The sequence below is a fragment of the Callospermophilus lateralis genome, chromosome 10, assembly GCF_048772815.1.
Source record: "Callospermophilus lateralis isolate mCalLat2 chromosome 10, mCalLat2.hap1, whole genome shotgun sequence".
NCBI classification, from domain to species: domain Eukaryota; kingdom Metazoa; phylum Chordata; class Mammalia; order Rodentia; family Sciuridae; genus Callospermophilus; species Callospermophilus lateralis.
The window spans coordinates 28,660,303-28,679,478 of NC_135314.1; the positions used below are offsets into that span (position 1 = coordinate 28,660,303).

The 19,176-nt window shown below is 32.7% G+C and overlaps 1 protein-coding gene across 1 annotated transcript in view; it reads left to right on the forward strand.

Annotated features, from left to right (window-relative positions):
- Robo2 (roundabout guidance receptor 2) overlaps nt 1-19,176 on the forward strand; it is a 540,305-nt gene that overhangs the window by 379,150 nt on the left and 141,979 nt on the right. The window contains exon 5 of the mRNA XM_077110331.1: nt 7,881-8,019. Within this exon, the coding sequence (XP_076966446.1) occupies nt 7,881-8,019 (139 nt within the window). The remainder of the gene's footprint in view (nt 1-7,880; nt 8,020-19,176) is intronic.

The following is a 19,176-nucleotide window of genomic DNA, read 5'->3' on the forward strand; positions in this document are numbered from 1 at the left end:
CTTCAAGATCCTGAAGACAGAGAAATGAAAGTCTAGTATGTCATTAAATTCTAAGCTTGGATAGATTTCAGATATCTGCTATCCAAAATTTAACTGTTATTCAAAAAATAACCAAAAATAACATGATTTTTTCCAAATAATTTTTGAATGTTTATCAAAGTAAAATATGAAAATATAATGTATGCATAAAATTTCTATCATAAATCATAAATATTGCAAATCATAATGAAATACAGAAACATCATATCACATAGGTTCCCCAATATACACACAAACACACACACATACACTCACACACTCAGTCTTCAACTTTGAATATTTCTGCAAGTCTACTTTATGCTTTCTCTGGAATTTATTTCTGTATGTATGAACATATGTTTATTCTATTATTTATTAATTTATCAATCATATATATTTACTTTCTATTTCACAAAATAATAATTTGGTCCACTTACATATACTTCCCTTTCTTGCTTTCTTGTTTCTAGTTTGTTTCCCCTCCTCTTTTTAGTGTACTCACTATAGAAATATCAGTTATATTAATATTTGGAATTTAGTTATTATAACCTTGTAAGTATTATGAATTGCAAGCTGTATATTATACTCTTATGATAACATTTATCTTCTTGTACTATATTTGTTCTTTTGAATTAATGAACAAGTTTTTCCATAATTATGTTAGTCTACCCTGTCATAAATTCTTGACATCACTATGGAAAAATATTCTAAATTTAATTTTTCACACTATAGTGATTAAATGTTCTCCTCTCTACAGCCTTCCTGGAGGTTTCAAACCTCCACTGGTCTGGACAGTATTTAGGTCTGTTCTAAACATTTCATTCTGATTTTGTCTTCCTTTTATTGGATGCTGTATCCACCATCTTCTGTCCCCTGTTTCTTTATTGGTTAGTCCTTCTAAGAAGGAAAATGTTTTTCTCTTACTTTCTGCTTAAAGAGCCTGGAGCACATTTCAAGCCAAAATTCTGTTATTCTATCTAGAACTTAAGTTACAGAATTGTGGTGTAAAGAATTTTTTTTATGAGAATATTGAAATTGTCACTTTAACGTAATTTACCTTCCTGTGTTTTTCTTGAGAAGTCCAATGAGGTTATGATCACTATAGTTTTGTATGTAATCACTCATCTTTTTGTTTCTCTATGCAATAGAATGTGCTGTTTCCTTATCTCAGTGTTCAGCAATATTTCCATCCTATGCCTTGGTTTGGAACTTTTTTTCCCCCTAGTTTATACTCTTTATGAGCAATCTCAATTACATATAAAATCTCTTAAGCAAAACAAAATGAAAATTTTTCTCTTTTCTATTCATTGCTGTGTCAAACATGTATATATTAATTAAATGTCAAACCTACTGTCTTTTCTCTATTTTTCCTATTGATAGCATCCTGTTTTTGTTTTATGTATGTTATAACCTCTCTTGTTTCGCACAATTTTAATAACAATGTTTTGAAGTAAATATTTGTCATGTTTTCCTGCCTTTTAAAAAAGTATTTAAGACTTTCTTCAAATAACATATACTCTATATACTCTATTGGGGTTCATTGATATTCAATTGCTGTTCTCTAAAAAGACTGTTCCGCATAAAAATACTAATGTACAGCTGATGGTTTTCACTGTAGGATGCTCAGGTTGGGAAGTAGTCCTTTCATTGGGAAATGAAAACAGAGATTGGGGCTGGTGATGATTTTCTGTAATGTATAAGAGATAACTTTTGATGGATTGATAGGAGCTTAAAAATACAGACAAAACTATAAGGAAAGATCTCAAAAGAAACCATAAGCAATACCTACATTTTGTTTATATTCTGTGGCTTTCATATAAGAATTCAGAGCATAAGGTGTTATTAAAATCCAGCATGATTGTTAGGAGAAATATAGTTCTTTCTTGAGTATGTTTATCAAGTATCTACCAGGTGCTAAACACTGTTGAAGTGTTTAAATATAGTGATGCATAGACAGTGCCCCTGACTTCAGGCCAACTCTCATATCATGTTGTCAGCACTAACATGAAACTTTCCCTCTAAAATATGGTGAGAGAGGCTTTTTATTTCTTCCAAGAACTTTAACCTATGTTGGTCTTTGCTTCTAGGGTGATTTCCCTCAGATAAAGGAAACTCTTGGCAAAAAGGAATGAATGTAGTCAGGATTTAATTAATCATATTCAGGTGGTCTGATCATTATCCTCCAATTTTTTTTTGGAAGGGCACATCTAGTGGCACATCTAGTGGCTATAAAACCCACTCTCACCTCACACATGCCCAGTTAAGTAAAGAGATTTCTACTAGGCCAGATGTCTGATTTCCTCATTTAATAGACACTACAGTGTGGCAGGTCTTACTGGGGTAGCTAAAGTCAAGACAAGGTTTACAAGCAGTTGCTAGTTCTAATGTCCTTTTATTGCATAGTTTTCTTCTTACAAGATTTAAAGAACTCAACCCATGTAATTATTGCCACACACTACTGCTAAAAGTCAAGCAAACTCCATTTTAAATTGCTAAGATCATCCTAGAAATAGCTGCCATGGCAGGGTCATTGGCAACTATACAATCATTTTCAATGACTGGGTACTGTTGCAAAATTTGTCAACTGGGCACTTAATTTCCTTAATTGTAGCATATGAAGGGAACTTAAAGTGATATTCTGCACTTGAGTTTCAAACTTATAGTATTTTAATAAATTGAATATTTTTCTTTTCAAATAATATTGACATAACTACAATGAGACTTGGCATTTGATTTTATTATAGCTACATATAAAGTTGGATTTTCCAGTATGCTAATTTAGAACTAAATTGACAGGAATACTTGAGAGCTGTGCTTTACAGAGTAACACACTGGCAAACAACACAATTGTCTCAAGAGAGATTAACCTTGTAAGCAAGTTATGCAGGTGATTCAAATCCAGTTAATCTCACAGAAAAAAAAAATGTTAATTGCATTGGCAAAGACATTGCCTGTGATCACGCCACAGTTATATAATTAGGGATAAGCCCATTCAGAAGAACTCTAACCTAATTGATAAACAGTCAGCAAACAGCCCTGGAGATTTCTCTCCCAATTTTCAATATGCGGTCAGACATAAGGTGATACTGTGGAAAAAAACAGTGACCTGGTTTTTGACATGCCTTAAAATTAAGCAGCCTTGTTGTTCAATAGATCAAGATTTTCATACATATTTATTTTAATTATACAGAGGCTCATAGGTACAATCTCTTTGGACATTAATAGGTACTGAGTGGGATCACTTATCAACTAACTACATTGTTCAATTTTCATCTTACTTTCTGAAATTTCTAATTTTTCATTTATATGCAGATGACTTTGATACAAAAGAGGCAAACAAAGATACTTCTTTGAAATTTTTACAACCTGTGACTGAAAGGGGCTTAGCTTTCCTTTGGCTCTAGCCTCTACAAATTCAAGCCTTCCAAAAATATATTTTCCACTTACTTTGTAATACTCATTTTTTTGTCCGAGTTTCATATTTCCTGGAAAACAGCCTAATTAAGGAATATGGCAAGAAATTCTTTTAAAAGATTTTCTTGGATTTGAGATATATATATATATTAGTGTATATATATATAATATATGTATTACCATGTATGTATATATAATATATTAGTCCAACCTACAGTTTTTAACATACTATTTTCTATAGGCAGTGATGAAAATTGCAAAGCAGAAGGTGAGTTAATAATTAACATAAGACAATAGGAATACTGAATAATATAATTTAGAGAGATTTACAGGAGAGGGTGCTATGGATATTCTTAGACTAATGCTTTAAAACTTGTGAGCAAACACCAGTGTATCAGTAAATTTTCTTTCCTTTGTTGGAAGACATAACCAAAGTTAGTCTGGTGTAAACCCCACTTTGATGTATCATGTGAATCCAAGAGACTTTTATCTCAGTTATCTTGGCATCCATCTTTTTTCCTATCAACTGAATTACACTTTCTACTATGTGCCAATATCAGGTTTCCAAACTCCTGTACCAGATACTCTCCCATGGTTATCCAGTTGCTAAGCAACTGGACTCTGCTTGAGGGCAGAAGGAAAGAGAGAAGGATCATCCTGAAGTTCTCCATCCTGCTGTGCTCATCAGAACAGCAGTAGGGGATCCTGCATCTTGCTTCTTCTTGAAATTATAAGTCAGGTGCTTCCCTTATAACACAATGGGACTTAGAACACGTATGATAACCAAAAACTCCTTAAGGGTCCTGTCCCTTTCCCCTGGAGGAAGAGACTATGTAGCTTTGTGCCACATCTGATGTAAAATTTGCTCCTCAGATTGATTGTGTGTTGTGGAATTATGCTTGATACATGTTAAATGAAGCACACAAAATCTTTGCCTGAAAAAACAAGTTATTTTAGTACAACTAGTCTCATGTGCTGTCTTGCTATTTATTTTATACTCAGCACAATGTCATGATAATAGACAGCTTTACTCTTCCAATGACTTAGTAGATTTTCAATGTATAAATTTGCCATGATTCATTCAAAAAGTTCCTCATATTCCAATACCACTATCATTGCCAAAATTCTATGTATTTCTTGTTTTTGTTGCAGTTACCAATTAGCAAAGTTATTGTTTTGTAATTTTTTGAATTGCAGAGTATAAACAGGTAATTTTTTTTGGTTCTTCAAATTTCATATTTTTCTTACTGATTATTAATATTGCCAAGTTCTTCTTGTTCCTAACTTCAATGAACATGACTTTAGCATCTTAATTTTTAAAATGACATTTAATTTAATTTATGACAAAAACTTTATCAAATCTTCAGATGTGTCTTTTGATTCCTTCCTTAAATTTCTTATATGTAAGAGTTAAATCTACAGATACCATATTTTTTCTTTCCCTTTCAGGGACTTCCTTCATCTTATTAATTCAGAATTATTTTGACTTTAAGTAGCACAAACATTAATGGCTTGAGTATAAGAAGTTAATTTTTCTCATACTTACTATTTTATATACACTTACACAATGATACCCACATTTTACCTAGCAGTATGTTCAAAATTGTTAAATGGACTGTTGAAAATCTTTCTGGACTGTTCGTTTTCACCTTGCATGTCTGATTGATTACTCAGTTTTGAATCTCTGTAGTGTATCCCCTTTTCTATATCCTGGGAATCACTGTCAATTTAAGCTGAAAGAATTTCTTATAACAGCACTTTGACCTAATTGATTCATGTTCTTTGTTTGTTTGAATTGGTACCAGGGATTGAATTTAGGGACACTTAACTACTGAGCCACATCCTCAGCCCTTTTTGTATTTTATTTTTTGACAGGGTGTCACTGAGTTGCTTAGCACCTTGTTTTTGCTGAGACTGCTGTTGAATTCTCAATCCTCCTGCCTCAGACTCCCAAACCACTGGGATTACATGGGGGTGCCATGTGCGCCTGGCTTCATGTTCTCTTGTATTTCATCTTTCTCAGATGTACTAACATGGTCTTTCATATGCTTATTATAAATAAGCATATGAAATCCTAACTGCTCTCCATCATCCTGAAGGTAGAGCTTAACACTCTTTATCATGGCACACAGGCCCTTCATAGTCTTGCTACTTACTATCTGGCTAGCTGCATCTCCTACCACATTCTCAGGGTAACCAAGATGCTGGCTGTTTCCCAGCCCCCAAACCTGAAGCCTGGATTAGTCTAATATGTGGTAGATGAATGAGTGGTTAAGAAAAGACTTATCTAGCTTGTCCATCCTATGCCAGGTATAATACAGTATTTCTGTTAACCCCAGATGGGGCAGCAGGGTCTTCTCCTAAATTGTTTTTCAATCTCAATCAACAGTGGTAGAGGTTTAGTCCTCTTTAGCAGATTTTAGATAAATGCGACTAATAGCTCCATTGGATGGCAGCAAAAAAGTTAATCCCAATTCTTAGGCTGATGATACATTTGTACTATTAATATTTGCAACACCCGTAAGTATACATCAATCCTCTTGCCTATTTGCTTCCAGTAGCAGAAATAGTTCAATATCAAATATGCTATCCTTAAAATAGTGGGAACACAGTATCCTGAGTTCAAAAGGATAACACTAAATCATTACATGCAAAATGTACTTTTGTTCTCTGGTCAACAGGACATATTTTGCTATCTAAAATTGTTCAGATAATAATCTTGGCTATCTAAAATATTTAGGGATATTCAAGTTTTCTCTAGTTTTATGGGTTATTTGTAAATTCAGCTCTAAAAAAAGTTTTCATGATAAATTCTTGTTTGTCTTGTTTTATGGCTTAGAATTGTGGGTTCTCAGAAGAAAGATAGTGGAATATATTCAGGTGTTTGTTTTGAAGAAAATATTGACTCTTACTGTCTAATTCTCCATGAGAGATACAATTGTGCTCCTTCTGAATGCCAGTGATAGGTGATTTGTCTTGCAACAAAATATTTCCCTTGCAACTTACATATTTGTTTTATAGATAGGATCTTGATTTAATTGACAAACAAACATACTTCTATTCTATACTCCTAACATGTTATTTTGTATGATTTATTTTCTCCAACGTTTTCCTACTAAGTATGTTTTAGTTGTTGGGCCACCACATTCATAATTCTATACCAGGAGTTTGAACCTAGAGTCCTTAGTGGCTAAACATGGCCGGATGGTCAGATAAATTGTGTCAATTCCCTATGGATCTCATCTTTCTTTTCCTTGACTTAGTTTTCTTTCTACTTCAATAAGTAGCAATATTAGACTTGCCTATGATTTGGAGATGTGCTAATTTTTAAGTGTTAATTTTTTAATATCAGACCATTTTCAAAAAATGAAGAAAATGGACAAGAAATAGAATTATTTAAGGATGCATGAATTTTTTTGTTTTGTTTTGTATGTTTTTTTTTTTTTTTGGATGGTAAGATTCTTATGATTAGGAATTTATTTTCCACTTGTTTTATGTAGACTAGTGTTAAAATGCATTTTTTTCAGTCCCAAGTGTATATTAACTAACTAAGTAAGTAAGCAAAGGCAGAAACACTAAAGCAGAATATTGAATAAATAAGGAACACAAAAGTTAAATAAAGTAATATATATATATATATATATATATATATATATATATATATATATATATACACATATATATATAAGTATCTGGTTTAGGAGAACACTGGAAAAGCCCTTAGAAAATTATGTATGACAGTTTTCAATAATTAAAAATGACAATATTTACATTAAAGAAAAAATCAGGCAGACAGCTTTCAATACATGCAGTTAAAATATTCACATATGTATTAAGTCCTTGTAAAGTAAAAGCTTAAGTGGAAAAATTTATATAAGACTCACATGCAAGAACATAAGATTTTTTCCTGAAAGCATTCTTTATTTTATTTGTTTATTTTCATGTGGTGCTGAGGATCAAACTCATTGCCTCACACGTGCTAGGCAAGAGCTCTACCACTGAGCTGCAGCTTGAAGCATTCTTGATGGAGTATTAATATCTTTTTGATGTTTTCCATCAATCTCAACTTATAGTTTTCTTACTGTAAGCCATGATAATAGATTACATTAATAATTTTTAAACTCACCTTCTTTCTATAGAATTTGGTGTTCTTAATATTTGAATAGGATTCACCTGATTTGGCCCACAAATTCAACAACAAAAAAAATCAGTTTGATATTTTTCCACAAGTTTGCATGGTCCTACATAGAAACTGTAGTTATTCCTGTGCTTAAATGTAATTTATCTATTCAGTTATATTCAATTTGTAAGGCCTTATCAGATGTTGTTGAGAAACAGCATTCCATACCTATGTACAAAAGTAAACCATATGTTCCCTTTGCTTTTTTCATAATTTCTTAAGTCATCCGCATTTCATCTCACTTTATCTCTCTCTCTTTTTTTCCAAGAACGACCCACATTTCTCAGGAGACCAATTAACCAGGTGGTGTTGGAAGAAGAGGCTGTAGAATTTCGCTGTCAGGTCCAGGGAGATCCTCAACCAACAGTGAGGTGGAAAAAGGATGATGCAGACTTGCCAAGAGGAAGGTAAAACCATTATGTGGATGGAAAATTGTTAGGTGATCAGAGAATAATTAGAAAAGAAAAAGACTTTCCCAATTTCCCACTAGATTTTCTTGCATTTTGGATATTTCCACACATGTGGTGTTTATATATGCAAGCTACATATTTGCTGTGTGCAGATTAAAGTACTTTAGGCTTTTGATATAACTCTCAATAAAAATCCACATTAGTACCTGATCCTTAACTCCATCTATTATCCTAGGTAATAAGAATCCTAAGGTGTTTTCTTTCTCAGGACCCCTGTAGGTTTTCCATTCTCTTCTTTCTGAATCCTTGACCATCCATCCCACTTGTTCCTTTAACAATGGTCCTCCTTCCATGATGTTTCATCCACCCTTGAAATCCACTCTGTTTTTCTTTAATGCCCAAAGAATCTACCAAAGCTGAGTGTGGCCAACTTTAAGGGCCACAACACCAATGAGGCAATAAGTAAAGGATACCACTTTCCACACAGAGGATTTCTCCTCAGGGACCTCCTGTCACTTTTTCCATTGCCATTGTTTCAAGGACTCATTCTCTCCATTTTTTTCCCCATTCTTCTTTTATCACACCCTAAAACACAATCTCTCAATTATCTATATTATAAAATAAAGTCTATTATCTTTTATAAAAATAATTTGAACTTTTGTTTTATAATTTTTTAAAAATCTATGCCCTGGAAAAAAAATCATTTAAGATAGGCTAGAAAAAAAGTCATTCAAGTGTTTGCATTTTTTTTCCTATGCAACTGAGCAATTCTAGTTCTAAAATTTATTATGCTTTCCCTCTTTCTGCACATGCTGAAACTCTAAGCATCACACCTACCACAATAATTGTCTCCAAAAAATTTTGCATCCCGTTTTCTGTCATTTTCTCTTAAAAAAATTAGGTTTCATTCAACTGGTTAAAATTAAACGTGCATCTGCCAAAGTCATATGCCCTTATGTGCATTCTCTAGCACTGCTGTAGATACACTGCTAAATTTGTACTTTTATTCAAATTTCAACTTTGTATGTCCCTAGGTATATGTTACTCTACTTTCCAAAGTCATATCATCAACAACATTAACCTCAAATGGACCAAATGTTTTAAACAGTGAGAGTTTCTTTCAGGTCTGTAGGTGTTGAGAGCCACAGCCAAGTTGGGATGGCGCATGGCATTTTGCCAGAAGGAGTGGTTGAGAGGTGACGCCAGCGATTTTTTTATAAAAAAATGTCAGGCGCCATCCCGACTTGGCTGTGGCTCTCAACATGTAGGTATAAAGCACTTACTTTAAACTAATTCAGTAATTTTTTTCTGTCTAAATAGAAACTGTGTTTGTTTTTCTGGTTTATTTATTTATTTGTTTATCTTTGCCACTTTTCTTCCAGACATCTACCTTTAAAGAATTGTCATTAACAGTGGATGTTAGTGAATATGAGGCTCCTTGTGCCTTCCCAGTGAAGATAGCTAAAAAGCAAGGAGAATTTATAGGAACTGAGTTGTTATTATCTACTCTTTATAGATTGTCAAACATTTTCTTCAAATTTAAGAGAAAATATGGATAATTTTTAAATGTGGATGTAAGTTTAAGAGATTAGTTATAGGATAAAATTTATCCTAGTGTAGATAATGGTTAATTTTTAATTTCTGAGAGGATACAGCATTTTTCATCTTAAAAATAACTTATAATTTTGGAATACTTTTGGAATTATGGGAACATGACAATGTTAGTAGAGAGAGTTCCCATACACAGTGTATGCAGTTTCCCTTATTGCTGACATTCATGAAACATTTGTCATATCTAATTGGCAAAGGTCTATATGCAATAATTTAATAAAGAAGGAATGTTACTTGGATTTTATAGGTTTTTCTTTAATGCCCTTTTCTTACTCTAGAACTCAATCCAGGGATTTATTTGGGTGGGTGTCATAAAGTATTGCATTTAGTATTCATGTTCACCAGGTCTTCTTTAGTCTGTGACATGGTCTTAGTTTTGTTAATTAATTTATTTATTTATTTTGCTTTTTTTTTTTTTTGTACTTTTATCACCTTGGAAAACTTGAAGAGAGGTATAGATCAAATACACTATAGTGTTGTTTCCAAAACCTGTATTACCCCAGTGTTTTCATCATATGATTTGACTGGGTTTATCAGTTTTTGGAAAAAAAAAATTCCACAGTGCTGAGATGTCCTTCTTATGGCATTGTATCAAGGGTACATGCTATCAAAGACTTCTCATCTACAGGTCATTTGTGTCAGGGCAATGGGTTAGCTTCCAGATAGGCTAAAGAAAGTGCCTAGAGACAGCATGGGACACCTGTGGTTTATTGGGAAAAGCTTACAAGAGACCAGTGATTGATCTAACAAGAATTCAGCAGCGACAGGCTGAGAGATATCACCTCTGTCCCTCACGGTGCTTTGCGAATCAATTCCAGTGACAGCCTGCTGGGCAAATGACATGAATCCTTTCCATGGTGCCCTCAGTTCCATGCCACTCTCCCCTCAGAGAGGAGTTCTGTATGTAGAAGCTGTGATGTCATCAGCATTAGCTTGCTTATTTACCTTGTAAAACTAGCATCCCCGGTAGTAACTGTACTGGTGTAAAGGCAAGAAAATAATGTTCTTTCTTTTTTTTTTTTTATTTTGTTTTGTTTGAAGCTCCCCTGAGGATTCTTTTTATTCAAATTCTTATTTTATTGATTCTTCTTATACATAACAATAGAATTAATTTTGATAAAATTATACAACCATAGCCTATAACTTATATAATTAGTATACCATTTTTGTGGTGGGTACAATGGTGGGGCTCACTTAGGTATTTTCTATGTGTTCATAGGGAAATTATGTTATTACTCTACTAACTTTCTGCAGATACCGCTAAATTGCCCTAGTTCCCAGTGAATATAGGATAAAGCCAGTGTCCTTCCAGATACATGTATTGGAACTCTCAGACCCAGGCTTGCTGTCATTGTTGCCATAGCTTGGCTAGATTTTGGGGAACAGAGAGGGAACATTCAGGGACATGATATTCTATGACTTTCACTTTGGGTTTGATAGAAAAGAAAATTACAGTTGATCTGGTCAGTTTTTAAACATTACACAAGGTGGAGTTGAGGAAAGATTCAAAAGTAGATACTTAGAAGAGTATATTGTATCTTAAGTGTGTCTGTTTTTGAATGAAGGGAAAATAAAACTTGAGCCTAGTTAGATTTTCCTCAATTGACTAGAGGAGCTAATTCATAAAACTTTTGTTGCTACACTATTCTCCAAATCTTGTCAAAAGTATTTATTTCAGATTACAGGTACTGTACATTAACTATACAATAGCATAAAAACTATATTTTCAGACTGTATGGTATCAGGCACCCCAAAGTCAAGGTTAAATTCTGAGAAATCTGATCTCCACTACCTTCCCTTGAAACATTTTCATAGTCTCAGTCTCCATTCATCTATACCTGGCATTTTACTACTGCAATATTCATGTGACCGGCTAAATATTTTTAAAGTATTAGGCAAATGGAATTGCTGGGTAAGCTTTAAATTGTTATGTTACAAAGGCCTTAGAGCAGAATCTATGCAATACAGAAATTGAGGTCAGTATTTTTATAATGATAGAAGCCATTCACTTTTACTGCAATTCCCCAACTTTAAGTGATATTTCAGAGAAGATTATTCATTCTTGGATTGGTGTGTATTAGCATAAGCTTCTCTTATGTATAATGAGGGGGAAGAGACCTCTTTACTCAGAGAAGAATAACAGTAATGACTTTTAGCCCACCATGAACTAAATCAACAACATTGATTCTATTACATTATTTAGGTCTCAGACAAGGAAGATGGTCATTGTTCTTGGATAAGCAATTGGTATGGAGGATGACATTTCTTTGGCTTGCCATTTAATGAAATTTGAATAAGGTTTGTTTGGTGGTTCATGCTTAACACTTTGATAGTAAAGCTCTTTAGGGCATCTGCATAGCCTATAATTACTATGTAAGTAACAAGTGACTAGTTTTCTTTTGAAGACAAGAACAGCCTTTCAATTCAGGTTTAAGTTTATGAAATGCTGTGATAGCTATTTAAAGCTTCAACACTGAAGAAGATATCTGCACCAGCATTTCAGAAACCAGAGATGAATTCAGGGAATATTTTTTCTTTGTGATGAAAATATTTTTTAAGTAGTACTATTATATGCTTTTCTTTATTTAGCCTTAAACTCCTTGCCTTTCTCATTAACTACCTTTAATAAAATTACAACATATTCTTGATGAGATTGTTAAAACCATTTCTGACTATAGTGTTTGGGGTAGGCAGGAAATATAGCAAGTTCAACAATAGCTGTTGTATGCAACTTGGGCAAAGTTATTTATATTTTCGTAGAACAAAGGGATGAAACAGGAAGGAGGCTTCATATCATGTATGCTATTATCAGAATAGTAAATCCTTGCAATAATTTATGAAGATATTACAATTACACAGTTGGATATTTCAGGAAGAAAAAAAAGTGACTGGATTTTTATAACCATGCTAATTGTCAATAAATTTTTAGGGGGGTCTTGATAAATATGTGTTAATATAAATCAAAACTATTTCATTTTATACACCAATATGAAAATAAAGTGAGTTGGGGCAACAATGGAGAGAAGCACTTGCAGTTTATGGTGATTACACTTTTTAAAAGCACAATTATTTTAAAGCACAGTTAACATAGAAGATGGACTTTCAGATTTACCTTTACTTATTAATGGCCTCATGCATTTAAAATGCCAATTGCCAGAGAGTAAACATAAGTCATTTAAGCATCATAAAGGTATATTTTTGATTCATTGTTTTTCATTTTAGGATAAGGGCTTTAGGCAGTATGGAAGGTATTTACATGTGGAGTTATTAAACAAAATTACATAACCTGAGGCCATTTCTTCCTTGGGTACTACATCTACCTTTCTCAGGCAACCCTGGACAGTTACTTACTCAGGCTCTTTTGATGATCAAATGACTTTAACACATCCTTTCATAGTGTTTTATGTGTTAGAGGTTGCCAGTGTTTGTAAAGAGGCAATATTCCATCTTGTGCCATGTTCCATTATAGAGCAAATAATGTTAATATTTTGTTGTATCACAAATATGCTCCATGAAAATAATTTACATCAATATGAAGAAACAGAATGTAATAAATTTATAATCAAAGAAGTAAAAATAAAATTGAAACATACTTACACTATAATATTCTGTTCAATCTAAAAATATCTCTCCCAGAATTTGGATAAGAAGTTTAATTTTGACTTCTTATCTGGACATGCCAGCAGAGTTTGTCTTTCAGTTAATTATTATCAGTCTTTAAAGTACTGTAAACTGGATATTTGACATCCATCATAAATCATATAATTTCATCATATCCCTATTAGTTATCTCTAGAATCTTTTCTATGCCAATTTTATTTTCTAAACTAACTCTAAAATGACTCTAACTTCCTCAGTAAGGATCTACAAGTACAGAAAGGAATGTTCATAATAGCTTATCAGAGAAAAAAAGGAAACAAAATATGCCATTTACATTCTTATGTATGCTTGCAAATTCTAAATGCAGTTGATGGCTTGAACATAGTGAATATAATTCATGAATATTTCATAAAATAGTAAAAGGACCAGAGAATAAGTATTTGAAGATATGTAGTGCAAAATTCTATCAATTTTCTTGAGCCCACTGACATATTCCTTTTCTAAAGTGCAAGTCTATTTTAAGAGAGACTTCTTAGTTCCATGAAATGTAAGATTCACAGAAATGCATGATTCCATAAGAAAAGGAACTGAATAGACCACTCATACTCTTTTTTTTTTTCCTGTGACTCTTTTACACAAAGTGGCTCTTTACACGTAGTCCTGGAAAATGTTCTTATATTAACTGTCTGGAGGCTCCATTGTTTTGAGCATGTGCTACTAGGATGCAGGATCCTGAACAGGTGCTCAGCTCCCCAGCTGAGGAGATCAGACTTCTTCACTTACAGCTTGTGCCTCAAGGACATGTGGTAATTTGGGCTTCTGATAAATAACCACTCTGATTAGGTTGGCTGCTAAAGAATGGGCGATTAAAATCATTTTAGAGAAAGAAGGTGAAAGCTAAGAACAAGAGAAAAATGTTGTATATAAAGCATTGTAAATGGCAATTATTAAAAAAAAACCTTGTCCAAAAGCATCAGATATTTAAAGAAAAGTTTAAATGAAAACTCTGCATTGTTTTCCTAATGCTATACAGATTTCTGAACCACTTCTGTCTCAAAAACTAAAAACTGCAAGAGCAATTAAAAACTGTGGGATCTTTTAATACAGATGACAATAGCGTAAGGACTATTTAGACCATTGCCCGTGATGTTGGATTTGGCCTTGTTCTGCAGCTCTTTGATCATTTATCTGTTTAGTAGCACCTCATCTTCTGAAAGAATGTTGGACAGATTTTCCTACCACTAACTAGGAGTTTGACCTTGAAGAAGCAATTCAAACTCTTTGTGTCTTACTTCCTAAAAGATATGGACCATTAATGTGATGGGACTAATGATTACCCTACGCTTTGAATCATTTGTGCAGGGTGAATAACTATGTCATATTCTAACACCAGTGGTTATTGAAAGATATAACTATTTTAAAAAGCGTTGTACAATGGATGCATATATATGGTGTCCTAGTTTTATAAATCCAAACAATTGGTGGCATTTACTTGTAATACAGCAACTACAAGGAAAAAAAAATGGTTCCTGCTAAAATACAAGAATAAAAAATTTTAGTAGTAATTATACATTCTCCTTTCTTTAGCCCAATAATTTCCATAAAAGCACATAAAATGTTATTCATTTAAAAATATCAATTTTGCTTTTAAATTCACAGATTCATTTATAAATTCATTTGCCAGTCACTTTGTCAATCCTGAAAGTTATCACCCATTTTCTACCTCTGCAAGTTTGTGCACCCCACAAATACTGTGTTCTAACTCCTATTCAGATTTTAAAGCTGGGACCTTCACATTTCACACATTATACAGTATTATTTGGCTTCTAGTAATGATAATAGCACTGCCTAATAAGAAGATTGTGTAATGATACAAGAAAATATTTTCAGAAAATTTACTACCTACCAGATACTCTGCAAAATGCCTTGAATATACACTAAAATCCCATTATTTTAAAGAAAAGTGTTATAGAATAATAGTACTGTCATTTGAGGAATGGGAAAACAGAAGCTTAAAGACATTAAGTTTTCAAATTCACACAATAATAAGTGTTAAGACCAGAACTTGATTTTGAATCTGTCAAACCTGAATCTATGAAATCTGTATTTTAAACTAGTGGGCTCCCTAGTATTGTGATGATTAGTTGTTTAGGGACTTGAAACACATATGGATTTTATGTTTCTTGTGAATGTTTATATAATTAGCTACAAATAATACATTATAAATAACTATGTAGAAATATTACATGTTATTAAAGTTAAGGGTCACTTTTTTGAATAAATTTCATAAGCTTCATATAAGATGTCTTGGTATTTTAGAAATATAAACTCGGAACAGCTTAAATTACCTTCTGGAAACTGAAGATATAGATTTTGTTTACAAACAGAATTAATTAGAAACTCTCAGATGGATGCGAGAATTTTTTTTTTTTTTGTATTTTCATTAAATAGGTGCTAATAGTTGCTGTCAGCACAAAACTAATTGCCACCTAGGGTGGGAGTGCACATTGCCTGGTCCTATGACATTGGCCCATCTGTTGAGAATCTCAGCTTGGGAACAATGCTGGAACTGGCATCCAATTTGGACCTTGGCTAGTGGTCAACTAACAAGCTGGAACACACATGGAATACGAAGGGCCTTGAAGTCAGAGATGCTCTGCTGTCCATTAACTGGCAGTTCTTGTGTTGCATGAGGGCAGAGCTAAGACCAGGTGTCAGTTTGCAGAGCAAAAGGATCTGTCTGAGTGCCACCTGTCATTGGCATGTGGGTATTGTCCAACATGGAAGCCACAGTAGGTGTGCTTCTTCCATCAAAGTCTGGCACATTAGAGCAGTCAGTAAGAATGAGGTGCCGAGTAGGTAACATTTTGCCTTGGCCCAAACTGTAGGAAGAGTCTGAGGCCTGCCAGTATTGTCAACATTATCACACAGGTAGATGGATATTTATTGCTATAGACACTCTCCCTTGTCCCTATGTTTCTATCTTCACTATGAGCAAAATGTGAAAAGGATAACATTGTTGAATTAATTAACACAAATGCTTATGTTCATAAGACACTCAGTGGTTAAAATCATTTAAATGGCTTTCAACCCCAGGGTTTTTCAAATACCTTTCTTCCTGGTATTTGTTGTCATTGTCATGCTTGCTATGTTGAACTACAATGTGGGGCTAACATACAAATTGGAATTTAGGAGATAAGTACTTTATTCTAGCTCTGTCATAATTCCAAATGTTGATTTAAACAATTCATATAACATGTCAGAGTATCAGAGTCCACATCTGCAAAATGCCTAATTTGGATTGGATGACTTCTGTAGATCTAAGAATTTGTAAATGGTGTGATTACATGGAAACAACTACAAACAATTGCCAAAGCATGGTAATCTTTAATTTTTCCCCTTCAATAGTAGAAAAAGAAAACAGAACCAAAAAATTCAAATAGATAAGCTTAAAGAAGAAAAATAAAATTATACATATACTAATTTCCAGTGATAACTATGTTTTTATATTTTCCATATATCTTGCCAAATTCTTATGTGAATTTAAGTTTTCTGAACATTCAGAGTCATATTTAACCTTATTACCTAGGCTTCTACAGAAAAATCGCAGCATCGATTTAAAAACTTATTTTTATTGCATTCCCCCATAAATATAATATTCACAAATGAGATACATAGTACTTATCAATAACAGAACTACTGTAAGCATTTTGCATACTCTAATCCTTAGAACAATGGTATGGTTATAATGATATAATATCCATATTGCCAATTAGAAACCGACACATAAAAAGCATGTCAGTCACTCACCTAATAAGTGACCTGAGATGTCTTGTTTTTAAGCCAACACCCTTGACCCCTGCCTAGAGGTGTTGGGAGGAAATAGCTTTTTCCCATATATATTTGGTATTGAAGATTAGGAAAACAGTCTACTACATTCTTAGCTAGAAGTATGTCTTTGATCATTCAGTCACTTAATACATCTGTGTAATAATAAAGCACATATTAAATATTTTATATATCATGCCACTGACTTACCATCAATAATAGATAAAATCATTATATCAAATACATAAGGAAATTTATCTCTTTTCCTTTTAAATTATACTTTTTGTATTGAAACAAAATTTAGACTAATTCTACATCTTTTCCTCACAGTGTATTTGTACTTAATATTTCTTATCATCTTATCTTCACTGTATTAGGAAAAAAAAAACTGTCACCAGAAATGATCAGAAGCCAAAGAAATAATTGCTGAAGGAATTAAATAGTACTAGTAGAGTATATAAATCTAGAGCCATGAATTCTTCTGGAGCATTGACAGTTTAATTCATCATTTTTTAACCATTTTAAAAAATTTGTTCTAATTAGTTATACATGACAGTAGAATGCACTTTGACACATCATACATAAATGGAGTATAACTTCCCATCCTTCTGGTTTTACATGATGTAGAATCACACCAGTAGTCATGCACATAGAGTAATAATGCCTGATTCATTCTACTATCCATCTTACCCCATTCCCCCTCCCCTCTCACTACTCCCCTCTGCCTAATCCAAACTCTATGTTGCCACCTCCCGCCCCACCACTTACTGTGTATTGTAAATTAGCATCCTCATGTCAGAGAAAACATTTAGCCTTTGGTTTTTGGAATTTGCTTATTTTGCTTAGTGTGATATTCTCCAGCTCCATTATGAAATTGTTTTAATTAAACATTATCAAAAGGCTATTTTCTTAGTAAATTCAAAGGTGCCTTGAACAATATGTTAGGCAGTGAAGATTAAAAGATGAGTTAAATTCTATTTTGTTTTCATTTGCTAAGAGTTTAACTTTTAATAATTTCTTGGTAATGTTTGATTCAAACAATTCCATAAATTTTTATTAATTGGAAAGCAGGACGGAGTTCTACAATTTATATATATATGTGTGTGTGTGTGTGTGTGTGTGTGTGTGTGTTTATATGCATACATATGTATATATGCTTATATATTTATATATTAATTTCACATAATAGTTTCTAAGCAAAAGTTGACTATTTCATCCAGTTATTCAAGTCTACTGATATAAATTAAAAGGTAAAAAAAGCAAAGAAATAAGACCCAGTATTACAATAATATAATTAATGTGTTGATATATCTTTGCTATTAAGGAGATATAATTGTCAAAGATAACAGATAGGAGGAGAAATACTTTCAAAGTCACTACTACTCACTGCAGCAAGCCAATTATTGGGTAAATCTGTTTTAGTTGTTACATAGTATTAATTCATTGGAGCTTTGTTTAAAAAAATCATATTAGGAGATGAGACCTTGGCACTGGGGTACAGTGTACATTTGCCAAAAAGTTAAAATATGGCAAAACCTTCTGAGAAAATGATTCCTTATATAGATCTATGGGTCAGCACCATGACACAAGATCTCACTGTGGAAATTTTGCTAATTTTTCTTTTCTATATAATGTTATAATTACAAAAAATAATGTAACATCATTAAACTCATTAAATGCTATACATTTCTAAATGTAGGCATTTGGAGTACATTTAAAATACCCAGTTGGGTATTTTCTGTTACTGAAATTCATATGAAAAACGGCAGTTGTAAAAAAAAATATGTTTGATGGCAACCATAAACATTCCAACCAGGAATGCATATTAAATTCATTAATCTACATTTTATAGCGCTTTGTCCAAATATTTATACCACAGATAACAAAAACAAAAATGTAAATCAGGACTGCTATCTTTATTTATTTGAGAGATTTTAAAAGGAAATTGTTTTTGTCTTTTTTATGAGCATAATTTATGATAAAATGTCAATTTTCTCAAAAGAATAATAAAAAAATATCCAGTGTAGGTTAATAATGTTTTATATTTCAAGAATCATTTAAGAAGTAAGAAACACATTCATCAAAGTTTAGAAATATGTTGATATTTCAACAAATA